This window comes from Ascaphus truei, chromosome 3 (genome assembly GCF_040206685.1).
Source record: "Ascaphus truei isolate aAscTru1 chromosome 3, aAscTru1.hap1, whole genome shotgun sequence".
NCBI lineage: Eukaryota > Metazoa > Chordata > Amphibia > Anura > Ascaphidae > Ascaphus > Ascaphus truei.
This window is the reverse complement of record NC_134485.1, coordinates 222,922,010-222,934,840: the sequence shown is the minus strand read 5'-3', so window position 1 is coordinate 222,934,840 and position 12,831 is coordinate 222,922,010. Positions and strand designations below refer to the sequence as shown.

Sequence of the window (12,831 nt, the reverse complement as noted above, 5' to 3'; positions counted from 1 at the left end):
GTGCAAATACAACAGATGTCTTCCAAATATCTTCATAGCCAAGTAAAGGCCCAATTCAATAAACTGAGAAGAATGAGCTTCATCTGTTTTTTTGTTCAATAAAGGGTGAAGTATCCATAGACCCCCGAAAAATGTGTGAATGTCTGTTTGGCCAAAACGCGAACTAGTACGTAAATGAAGAGTATTCGCATAATGATGGATTCTTCCTGCATCCTATATGCTCCGAGGAGTGTTCTTTGCCAGGTGAACTGTTCAATGATCACAACCATTTTTGTTTTTTGGCGGGTTCAGTTAGCTGAAAAAACGTTCAAAAATCTGAGGAGCACCCCCAAAGAAGTAAAAAATTGTCTAAAACACAGGTGAAGTTCCCTGAAGAATTGCAAATAAGGCAGAACACCAGTGAATGAGGCATATCTACTGTCAAAGTAGCTTATTCTTTATCAGCTAAAGAGGATGACTAGGCCATTATTGCCGCCATTTCATCCAAAAACAAACCCAATAGATGGATCTACACCCTTAAGAAGCTCTGAAGGGACCATTCACACAGCTGTTGGCTGATTCAGAACTTAATGAATAAGCTCCTAAGACAAGCCACAAAAATGTTTAAAAAAAACTGTTATATCATCCTATTTTATTGTGTAAAATACTAATATATTATGCGATTTTATTGGGGACACAGTGCGAAGTATCATTCAAAGGATGAACTACGATAATGCTGTGAAATGTTTAAAGATTGGGAAACAAGCCCTGGGTCGGTGATTAAATTAGATATCATTGAAAGAGATGTAACATGCCAGAGAGTTATACTCTTTTCCTATTTAGTTTTAGCCAGTTAGGTGTATTTAATAAGGAAACATACAGGACACCTACAAGCTCATATTGAACCCCCAAAATACCCACAACATATATATAAGCATATAAGTTTCACAGAGGAGTGCTACTGAGCATGACAATATATAAATTTAAAACCAGAGACATAACATAAAACACAGACAAAGCTCAGTGCACATCCAGAAAAACTTATATACGGTACAGTGCCTAAATATACATGTATAAATAACCATTTTATTTATTAGTTATTTATACATGTATATTTAGGCACTGTACCGTATATAAGCTTTTCTGGATGTGCACTGAGCTTTGTCTGTGTTTTATGTTATGTCTCTGGTTTTAAATTTATATATTGTCATGCTCAGTAGCACTCCTCTGTGAAACTTATATGCTTATATATATGTTGTGGGTATTTTGGGGGTTCAATATGAGCTTGTAGGTGTTCTGTATGTTTTACAATTCTTGTTCAGCTAGTCTTGGCTGATTGGAGGGTGGCAACCTCCTATCTAATTGAAGCTCACTCCCTCCCACATTTAAATGGTTAAAAGCTCACTCCATGGCATCTCCCACTATCAGGGGAACTTGCCTGCATGCAGTGTGATTGTGACAAATCTATTACAGAGTGCTTTTCCTGGTAATGTACAGGTTAATAAAAGCTTCAATCAGACTTAGAACTTTTGCAATTAATATTGACAGATTTATTATAAATCATTCTTCCTGGCAATCCACAGGTTATTAAGAATCTATATTAGTGTTAGGGACCCTTGAAAGTGTTCTGCCGTGCAGTTGGCTCAAGGGCTTACAACAATTTGGCCAAAATGTTAAACTAAAAGACCATTTTATTTATTAGTTATTTATACATGTATATTTAGGCACTGTACCGTATATAAGTTTTTCTGGATGTACACTGAGCTTTGTCTGTGTTTTATGTTATGTCTCTGGTTTTGTATTTAATAAGGATACTGCAAATTATATAAAAAAAAAAGTTTTTTTCCCCATGTGAAATCCATTATATAATATAAAGAGTGTTTTGTGTAAGTCTGCACTGACAGCAATATATTTATTATTTATTTATAAAATGTTTTACCACAAAGTAATACATTGAGAGTTACCGCTCGTTTTCAAGTATGTCCTGGGCACAGAGTTAAGACAAATAATACACGGTTACAAATACAGTTACATAAATGAACAGGGCATACATTATATACAAGGCATAGCATGCACAGTTAAAGAAAATATATATTGTTGGCATACAGTATGTACAGTAGAGGCAACTCTTATTCGAACAAAAACCAGTGGCAATTCCCCAAAAAACCCAGGAAACACCCAGGTACATTCTGAATACATGCCTGAAACTTTCCTTAAACTAGCCCCAGCATTTCTGCGTTGATTAATGGCCTATCAGATTAACAGCAGGGGTCCCTGGCAGTCCCATTCAAACTGCTGTGTTAATCCTATGGGTCGTTATTCAATGCAGAAATACCTTAAACGTGCCTCAAACTAGCCCAGAACATACCCAGAACATACCCAGCACATACCCAGCACATACCCAGAATGTAACCCGGCTAGTTTACGGCAAATGCTAGAATAAACGTTGCCTCTACTGTAGCAGTTACAGACCAAATTATATAAATATAGGAGCTTCATGTATGGGTTACATTTTTGTTAACATATACTGTAGGGGCATATGTATCAAGGCAAAATTGGTACAATTCTGGGCCAAAACCATTGCTCCATATGTACCCAATAAAGGAATCCCATTTAAATCAATAGTATTTTTTTCGTTGATGCATATGGTGCCATTGTTTTGCCCCAGACTTGTACCAATGTGGACTCGCCACATATGCACCATGAACGTTTTGAGGAATGCTTAACCTGATCAAATACAGACATACCTACACACATCAAAGCCTGAACAACTCGTAGTAAAATGTCGATCTTACCAATGTCTTCCTCAGGAGGTAAAGTTGGTTGCTTCTTTGGTGTCTTTATAGCTACAGATACTACTGTTCGATTGGGCCTGGCTGTTGAAGGAGCACGTGGCATCAGAACATTTCCTTTTCGAGAAAATAACAGCGTTTGTTTAGTCGTTAATCAATTATTCCTTTATTATCATGATGTTCTAGCACTGGTCCAAGGGAAGGGTACAGGTTAAATGTAGGTTTAGTGACTTACAGTACTTTTTCATACAATTATAGTGCACAGAACTTTCAAAACCTCACCGGTCTTTGAATACATGAAAACACTACACTTGAAAAAGCTTGTGAGATGGTAAAAGTTCAGTACAATATAATTGAATCTGGGAAGAACTTATGTTGGTCCATTTATAGGAGATAAGGTAGGTGCTGCACACCCAACTAAATTGGTAAATGAAAGTAATACAGTTAGCTGTGCTCCTGCGCGTGAGTGGAAGTCTGCAGAACCTCCAGCAGTACATGAAGATGGGCAACGCAAAGCACACAACGTTTCGACCTAGTGGTCTTTATCAAGCCACTAGGCTTCAAATAAATTAGATTATTGACAAATCCGTTGTGCTTTGCGTTGCCCATCTTCACGTCCATTTATAGGAACCACAACCTAAAGCAAATTCCCTTTACTAGCACAATCATAGAATTAATCAGAAAATACCATGTTATATAAGTATAATAATATGCCAGTGAACTCTTTGCAATTCAACATAGACTCCACTAGTTGGCAATAGAAAATGACTTGCCAAGTCAGCTGTACGTGTACAAAAAATATTGTATAGATGTGTTTCGTACACAAAAAATCCCAGCAATGTTAGTTAATAAAACAGTAAGCTTTACTATCTGGATAAAGCATTTAGCATATAAATACATCTCTGTGGTAATTGCAAAGAAATATTATTTTCCTTAAACCACTGGTGTCTGTTTCTGGAATATATAGCATTATAGAAAAAGGTTGCACTGGCCTCTATGTGCTTCATCTCCAATGAGTGTGGCACAGTATAATCGCACTGGATTTTATGACGAGTGAAAAAAGTTCACGGAAAAGAAGATAGAACTAAAAAGGACATAATTTTATTCTAGCATTTTGTTCTGTCTATGTGAACTTTAACATACATCCCACTACGGGCGTTACTTATTGAATTGCAGTAGTGTCAACGGCACTAAGTTGCTGCAGGAAAACCTTCACGAATGATGGTTCCCTCGAATGCCATCACTCAAACCTTGTTTACGTGTTGAGCCTTCGGTTTCCAGCTCATGCAGCACTGGTCATAAGTAAAAGGCGTTGCCGTTTAAAATGGATTACTCCTCATGTTTTGGTGTTGAACAACCAAATAAAGAATTGAGAAATATAGATTTAGTGCAGTGGATACTTGTACCTGTACTTCCTGGTCTACCCGTTACATTTGGAGGCAGAGGTCTTCTACGCAAGGAAGTAGGGCGGACAGGAAGAAGAGGGGCTGAAGATACTATAGAAATTGAAGTAACATATTGTATTTACACAACTGTTTTAGGATTTGTAGACAATTTCTTAACCCTTTTTCTAAAAAATAAAATAGTAGTGGATAAAAATCCATATTATCCTAACATGCATATAATGTATATTTAATAGATTTTAATATATTTTCTAAAGACTTTCTTTATGCTGGTTCCCATTCAGGAAATGTGTACACTATTCTTAGCTAACACTAAAGCAAACATTTATAGTAACATTTAGTTATGGGCAAACTTTTCATAGAAGTAAAAAAAACCGCGTTTTTATACAAGTTTGTCTTTTTGCGAATTTGTCTCAGTTACAACCAAGCTGGCTCTATTTTCATTTTATTTGATTGAACGGACTTTTGTCAATCAAACAAAAAAAGGAACGTTTGCTTAAAAAATAGATTTTATGAATTTTTGAGAAAACGAAAATGTAAAACGTGTTTGAAAGTTTACAATGTGATAACTATATATAGGGTTGCTGATAAAGTTCTAATCTAACCCATTTGTGTTGGTTGGGCATGGGTTGGTGGGTGACTGGCATCAGCATAATTAAACTGTTTCCGTACATATATCTATTGGCTAAATGACTGAAACGGAATTTAATGTTTATATGGCAGAGAAGTGACAAAAGTGTGGGTCTTTCCGTAGCTACTACTAGCTAGCAGCAGCTAATTGTAGCTATTGTATATTAGTTATACTGCTAGTACTACCCATTAATATCAGCATATACCAGCATATATCAGTCTGCCATGGGCCACTCCACTACCATCGGAGTATACCAATAGTATAACAATACGAATACCAGCTCAAGCTGTGGTGTTGTGTTTCACCATCCGTTAGATTACATACAGTAGATATACAGTGTATAGGCTGCTGCTTTCAATTTACCTTGTGCCTTTGTGCTTTTAGATTCCAGATTTTAAACATATGAAATCTTTCAGAAAATTGTGTTAAATATAATTTGATTTGATCAATAAAATTCAAGCCCTATTGAAATAAATGTAGCAATGCATTTCCCATTCTAAACATTATAATTACCTGAAAATGTTTTTTTGCCGGTATTATTTTGTTCCATTGAAATGTTTCTACTAACACCAAGAAGCTTAGTGCTGTCATAAGCTCTGCCACCTACGGAAAAAAAATAGTCATAATATTAAAATATTATTTTCTTCTGCAACATTGGACTTTACAGAGATATGTATTACACAGTACAGTTGGTCTTCGCTTATCCGCCGGAATGCGTCCCGCAAACCGCCGCCGAATAACAGACCGTCGAATTGCGGGTCCATGTTAATCCACGGCAGTTAGCGTTGGATAAGCGGTTCTGACGTTGGATAATGCGTCCAGCGGACTGAATTATGTGGCGTCGGATAAGGCGTTCGGCGGAAAGCGGGCCGTCGGATATCGAGTACCACCTGTATACTAAATGGTGCTAAGACTTAGGCCTAGCTTCACTAAAGATTTCACAGCGGTGAAGTCTGGGAGCCGGTCCCGTATCCGGTGCTACAAAAACTAGGAAAGGAGAAATAACATACAATGTATATGATATAGCAATATATATTTATATATGTATATAGCATAAATCCATGTCATATAAAGGAAATTCTGAGTGCTGTGTATATAATTTGCAGAAATGGAGCCCATGTGAGTGTGGACACATCGAATCCCACAGGTAAGGATTGAAGGGAAGGAAGGAGGGACCGGAAACCGGAGAGACGACCGTAAGGTGAGTCCCAGACGCTGACCCTAACTAACCCAACACCACAACTACCCTCTGCTGTCACACACTGGCCCTTCAGCGACTCAAATGAGTGGAATACAATGCTCTAGATTCACAGCCTTGGAGCGTCTTGTGTCGTCCTGAATCGTAGCAGAATTCTGTCCCGTTATGAGTGTGCTCCGGCCTGCAGTCGATATTAAAGAAAAGGTTAAAATAAAAAAACCGAAACGCTGTTCCCCGCCTTTTTTTTTTTTTTTTAAATCGTTTCTTCGTGGTCTATCTAGCTTTCATTTTCAAAGAGAGGATATTTAAATGTTATACTCTTGACTCATTTCTTGTGTCATAACTCACATAGATTTCCTTTGTACTTGCCATAAATTAGCATACGTGAAGTACAAGAACAGCTTACTGTATGCAATTATATCTAAATATAAGTGCCAGCACTACTGCACAGTTTGTTACATAGCGTGCCATTTAAAGCAGCAATCCCTCTTTCCTTTATTTTTTAGTTATAGGATTGAAGCAGGGAATCTCCGGAGCTGAACCATATCCATTTCAGCTCTGGGGAACCCCTGCTCCCTGAGATACTTACCTCCATAGGGGGTGCTAGTAGCAGCTCCTACTGGGCTAGGTGGGTCTATCAAAATGGTGGCTTAAATGTCACGCGGGCCAATAGGAAGCCATGACGTCATCTCCTGCGACTTCCATCTGACCGGGATATTTAAACCTGTGGAGCTGCTACCAGCACCCCGTACAGACATTGTGTATTTTGGGAAGTAGGGGGTCCCCAGAGCCGAAATGAATTCGGTTCAGCTCCGCAGACCCCCTGCTTCCCTCTTAAAGGGAAAAAAAACATTTTTGGGGGAGCATATGCTCTTTTAAGGTATGCAGTTTTGATTTGTGTAAATGTTGGTAAATTGAAGTCACATTGTTGAAACTAGCATTATTTACCTTGTACAGAATATATATATATATATCTTGTCTTTTTAAACAGTTGGTGTAAAAACATATGTTTGGTAAAACCATTGTGCATTGAAGAATCCATTGCTAGATCAGAGGGCTGAAGATGTATCATTCCCACAAGACCATGGTTTATGACTTCATAAATTCCACCTTGAATCCTTTCTACCGAGAATTGTCCCCCGGCATTGGAAGCTGCGGCTCTAATTATTTCAAGAGTTGCTTTCTTAATGTAGTCGGAGGAAATGTGCGGAATAAAAATAATATGGTTGGCCACATGCAATGTTGCAACAATGCCATGATCTGTGTACATAGAAGGCGAATCTTTGAACTAAATTATATTGAAAATAAATAATACACTCGATGATTTAAATAAAACGAATTAGGAGTTGCATGGCTTTGATTATATCAGCTTGGAAACATTATGTTGAGGTGCTCAAAGCAAGACATGGTGATGCACATCTGCAAAACAGCAGGGGAATTTCAGCCTGCTGAATGTACATGCTGTCTCTGCCTTGCATGGAAATGTTAACTCATTTACCAGGTTTAGGGGTCTATTCACAAAGCAGTGATAAAATCAGTGCTTTGTGTGCGACTATGGGGCCTATGCACTAAGCGCCGTAAAAAAATAGCTGGGCTGTTTAAATCGGCAGTTTTGACATCGTTGCTATCACGGTATGCAGAAAGCCCAGAATACCTGTGACAGCAACATTTGCAAAACTGGCGAGTAGCCGACGACGTGATGATCGTCTCTCTAAAAAGGGCTCACTCGGCGATTTCTTTCTGCTGCAGAGAGAGAGAGAGAGCTGCCTCTCCCTGCGCAAATCTTACCTGAAATGAATGTTTTTTTTAATATACATTTTATTAATAGTGTAGATGTGCAAGGGGTCTCCGGAGCAGAACCGCGTTGATTTTGGGCCCCGGGACCCCCTGCTTCCTGAAATATAGGCCCCGTTATGGGGTGCCGGAATTTCCTATGCCTTTTATTCCCATAGTCACGTGATTGTGCATAAAATGCATAGGAGATACAGGCCCCGTTGTGGGGTGCCAGTATCTCGGGAAGCAGGGGGTCCCCGGGCCTCAAATTAACGAGGTTCTGCTCCAGAGACCCCTTGCTACAATACACAAGAATTAAAACCCAAATAAAAAATTTAAGTAATTACTTACCGTAGCGGTAAAGCCAGAAAAGGATGTTCTCTCGTCGTCTTCTTCCTGTTAAATGAGACATCAAGGCCTAATATAGTGGCTGTGACGTCACATTTTCAGGTCAGATGGTACAGCTCCAATCTGATTGGACGGAGTACCATGTGTCCGCCTCCTTTTTTTTTGTTAAGGATGTGACGTCATCTCCAAGGGAGGTACGTCACATCCTTAAAACCACATGGCATTACAGCCAATGGGATTGAAGACAATCCCATTGGTTGCTGTACCATGTGATAGGTTACATTAGTTCAAAAGGTGACATCACTTTAAGGGATGACGTCACATCCTTTCGAACTAATGTAACCTATCACCTATCACATTGTACATCAACCAATGGGATTGTCACATGGCAAGGAACACAATATGTATGGACCAGGCTGCTGCAGGGCTTCATACATTCACCTGCAATATTTACAGCCGATGTGGTTTCGCTCTTGGCAAAGTATGAAACCATTGAAACATTTGTGGACGATATCTATTTTACACATGATAGTGAAGATACTGAGAAGTGTTTTGAAAACATTAGCAGACGCAGGCTACTTTATGTGTTTTTTTTTAAAGAAATCGCAACTCGCAACAGAGAAAGTAACATTCTTAGGCTTTGACATTTCAGAGCAAGGGAGAGGGCTTCCAGATAATTATGAGGCAAAAGTGTCAAATATTTGCGTACCAAAAAAACTTAAGCAATTACGAAGTGTAGTTGGGTAACTGAATATTGATGCATGTTAATGCATGTACACATTTCTTTAGTGGGTATTGGTAAACCCAAAGCCTTTCATTCTGATGGGGGATCAGCCTTTACAAGCAAAGGAATCCCAGGAATGGACTAAGATATTAGATAATCAGCACCCTGCAACATCCCCAACGATACTAAAGAAATTGAAAGAACTTTTGTTTTCAAGAATAAAAAAAGAAAAGAAAGGACTGTGAGTGTTGATAATCTTAAACCCACAGCACATTGCACTGATTTAGGTGTTAAAGATGGAAGAAATAAGGAATCTGACACACCCACAGTGCCTCATGCTTCTGGCAGCACCTAACCAGATAGAAAATCAGCCACATGAAGACGATGATGTACATGTGGAACTACAAGAAAACATTTACGGGAGTATGGACGATTTTCCAAATAATCCCCAACCACTTGAGATGATATGGAGGTTTATTCGCAGATGGACTAAGGTAATCTCTTCAAAAGCTGTGCTCATGACATGGTTGTACCTATTACTGTGTATTATTTTTCTTGCAACACTTGCAAATGTTATTATCAGATTACAATGGAACTTTGTGACTAAGCAGCATGGATAAACCAATGGATGGAATGTTACATTTGCCAATTCTACATGTAGCCCTTGTACCGCCCCACCCCCCTAAGTGAGATTGGGGGTGGTATGCTCTTCTCAGCTACTCTGGTGCTGTTTCTTGACCTGCAGGTAACAGGAGGGCTGAGCGCTCCGCGGTGGTGTGGGGAGAAAACAGGACAGGAAGGACAGGTTACCTTGATCTCTCTGGTGCAGTGCCTCCAGCCAGCAAGGATCCCCTGTAGATATTAAGGGGATGGACCCTTACTGACACTCCTTCATTCTCAGAGACAGGAACACACACAGCATATCTTTTCTGTTCTTTATTGACAGGCAGCTCCAGTACAGAGAATAGCAGGGTTCACAGGTTTCTCACCCTCATCTGCCTATGTTCTCTAACTTTGAGCCCTGCCTAAGCAGCATAATTCCCCTCCCTCCCAGCCTCTCATGGATGGGAGGGAGAGACTTCTCTCTTTCTGCTCACTCTAAGGCCTCGGGCATGGTCAGCACTTAGGCGCTGACCATGCTGAGGCTCGCTGGTGCTTACCAGTGAGCCCCTGCAGCCACAATGAGAGTGGCCTTAGCAGGGGCTCGTGCACACTTCCGCAAGCGCGCGGAAGCGTGGGTCTTAGGAGAATTTTAGATTCAAGCACTCAAGGGAGCGCAGGACCGGTCACGTGAGCGGTTCGCCCAATGAGGGCGAACCAGCTATGTGACGTCACTGGCCCACCCCCCCGACACGCCCACGGACGACACCCTAACCAAGGCCAGGGAATGCACCCGCTTTCCCTCAGCCACAGGGCGCCTCCGTACGGCTGCTGCAACCATGGACACAGTCTAATCCTTCCAGAACTCATCTAACTAATTTGGGAGGATGTCACAATTTGTATATTTTTGGGGAGTGTCTCTAACTCTGACTCATAGCAAGCCAGAGCCGGATACAGATTGGCCCACACACACCAGGGGGCATTCCAACCAATATCCACCCCTCAGATTGACATCCTCAGAAGTTGCTAGGTCTGCCCTTGAATGTTAACGACATCATTCAAGGCTGTAACTCACACACAAGCCTAAAGAAGGAAGTAACCTTTCCACTGCCTTCACTAACAGGACTGACAGAGGAAAGGCCCAGAGGAAAAGGAGTAACTGCAAGCAGGCTATGTTACATACATATTGTAGCCATTCTTGTAAAGGGTTCAACAATAAGTGTGGTATCACTTTGGAACAGTTATAGAAAGAAAACATTTGCGATGAAAACAACCTTTCACGAGGCTACAGGGTTATTACATGTTCATTGTATTACAATCTTACAAATGACTATTTTAAATGGCAACCAAAACTGAATGATCAGGGATTTCTACATTTTTCTGGAATACCAGATTTTTGGGTTGTGGAAAAGATACAAATTATAGAAGCTAACTATACAATTTACTCCCTGTTCCAGAAATGTCTCAATGATAGTTTACATATTAATGTAGACAATATGATGCGTGATTTACTTAATGTGCAGATAGCCAAAGATGATAAACCATGTCAGTATGACATTTGCACCACAGAAAATATTATTGACATGCCCTATGCGGAGGCAATATGAGGTACTAATCACACATTCATTGATATTAAATAATCTACAGATGTTGCATTTACCACTGATGAGTGTGAAATTTGTAGTAGGCCAAGGAATTTTAGAAAATTAATGACAAATGCTGATGTACTTATAGCATATCTAAAGAAGACCACACGAGTGGCCCCCACACACCCGTGGGGACCACTTGAAGACCCCGAGCACCTGCGGGGATCACTCAGAGACCCCCACCGGCCTCTTGTATTAATGCTGTGTGGAAAGAAAGAAAAAATGCTTTTGTGTAGTCTCCATCTCTTTTGCGCCAGCCTTTAGCTGGTGAAAAGAAACGGTGTGCTTTTACAGTACGATAAACTTATCACTGCTTTGTGAATAGCAGTTACTGGCAAAAAATGGCGGGTTTGCCATTTTGGGCCTATCGTACGACTTTTTTTTCACTGACTGTTTTTTGGTGATAAAAAGCCATTATAGAGCGATACAGCACTGTTATCAGTGCTTTGTGAATAACACAGTAGGCAGTATCGAGCTATAAAGGCATTTATCGCACTTAAAACCACATATCACTGCTTTGTGTATAGGTCCCTTAAAACTGTAGTAGCTTTTTTGGTCCTCCGGGAGATGTGTACTGTATATTAGTTGTGGGTTTTGAGACCTTTCAGAATACTAAAAGAAAATGTATTCCTAGATTAAATTATATTGAGCTTTTGAAACATCACAGGTCTCGTCTTCCAGTATACAGTATCAGCAGAGTGGGAAGTAGGCATAATGTATAAACCAAAATGGCATAACTAGGGGTGGAGATAAACTCTGTAAAAGCCTTCAAGTGGAGACAGAAATATAAACAGAAATAGAGAATATAACAGTCAATAGAAGAAACGCATTTGGCCAAGAATGCATTGGCTTCCACTGCATTCATCTGTACCCTAAACAGGCACAGATGAATACATAGCAGTCAAAGGGCAATGAAAAACATAAAAATAAAAAAATCCAATCAAAAAACCTGTAAAAATTAAAGAGCACACATTGAATGTTTATCTTACCTTTAGAAGCATTGGCCCTCTGAATCCTGGGGAATCAGCAAGCTCTCGTACCAGGACGTCATGAAACTCAATGTAACGCCATCCACCGTGAAGATCCGGAACAGGTAACCAAATTCTTCTTTCTTTAATCTTCTCTCATCTTCTTCCTTCTTCATATGTGATTATTTTTTTATTTTCTTTATCTTCTGTCTTCATCTGTTAATCCAATAACCCCGTGTTAAATCCACGAAGTTGACCCGTCGGCTTCTTGAGCTCAAATGAGACATCACTGCCTTAAATATGGCCTGTGATGTCACATTTAAGCGCAAATGCTTCCCACGCCATGTGATTGGCTGTGAAAACCATGTGCCCCCCTTTTTTTTTTTTAATTTGACATAATGTAACGGGTTTGAAGCCAGCCAATCAGAATGGCTGTGCTTCATTTCCCTTTAACATGACATTACAAAATCCAACATTACTGCCGTCACAAGGTACTTCAGCCAATCAGATTGTGAGAATCACAGGGGACCCTTGGGGACCACCCGAAGACCCCCGGACGCCTGTGGGGACCCCCGCCGGCCTATGTTATCAATCGTGTGTTCAAATAAATAAATAATGGTTTTATGTGAGGGCACAGGGGGTGGGCTTTGTATTGGTGTTACTACATATTTAAATTTAAATGTTATTACTAGTGTAGATGAGCAGGAGGTCTCCGGAGCAGAACAACGTTGTTTTCAGATCTGGGGACCCCCTGCGTCACGTAACCGAG

General features: G+C 40.1%; 1 protein-coding gene across 45 annotated transcripts in view; it reads right to left on the bottom strand.

Annotated features, from left to right (window-relative positions):
- ABI3BP (ABI family member 3 binding protein) overlaps positions 1 to 12,831 on the bottom strand; it is a 425,352-nt gene that overhangs the window by 70,286 nt on the left and 342,235 nt on the right. For all 45 annotated transcript variants that reach the window (XM_075590134.1, XM_075590143.1, XM_075590151.1 and 42 more), the window contains 3 exons: positions 5,319 to 5,408; positions 4,178 to 4,267; positions 2,775 to 2,888 (listed from right to left, as the gene is read on the bottom strand). In XM_075590134.1, coding sequence (XP_075446249.1) covers positions 2,775 to 2,888; positions 4,178 to 4,267; positions 5,319 to 5,408 — 294 coding nt within the window. The remainder of the gene's footprint in view (positions 1 to 2,774; positions 2,889 to 4,177; positions 4,268 to 5,318; positions 5,409 to 12,831) is intronic.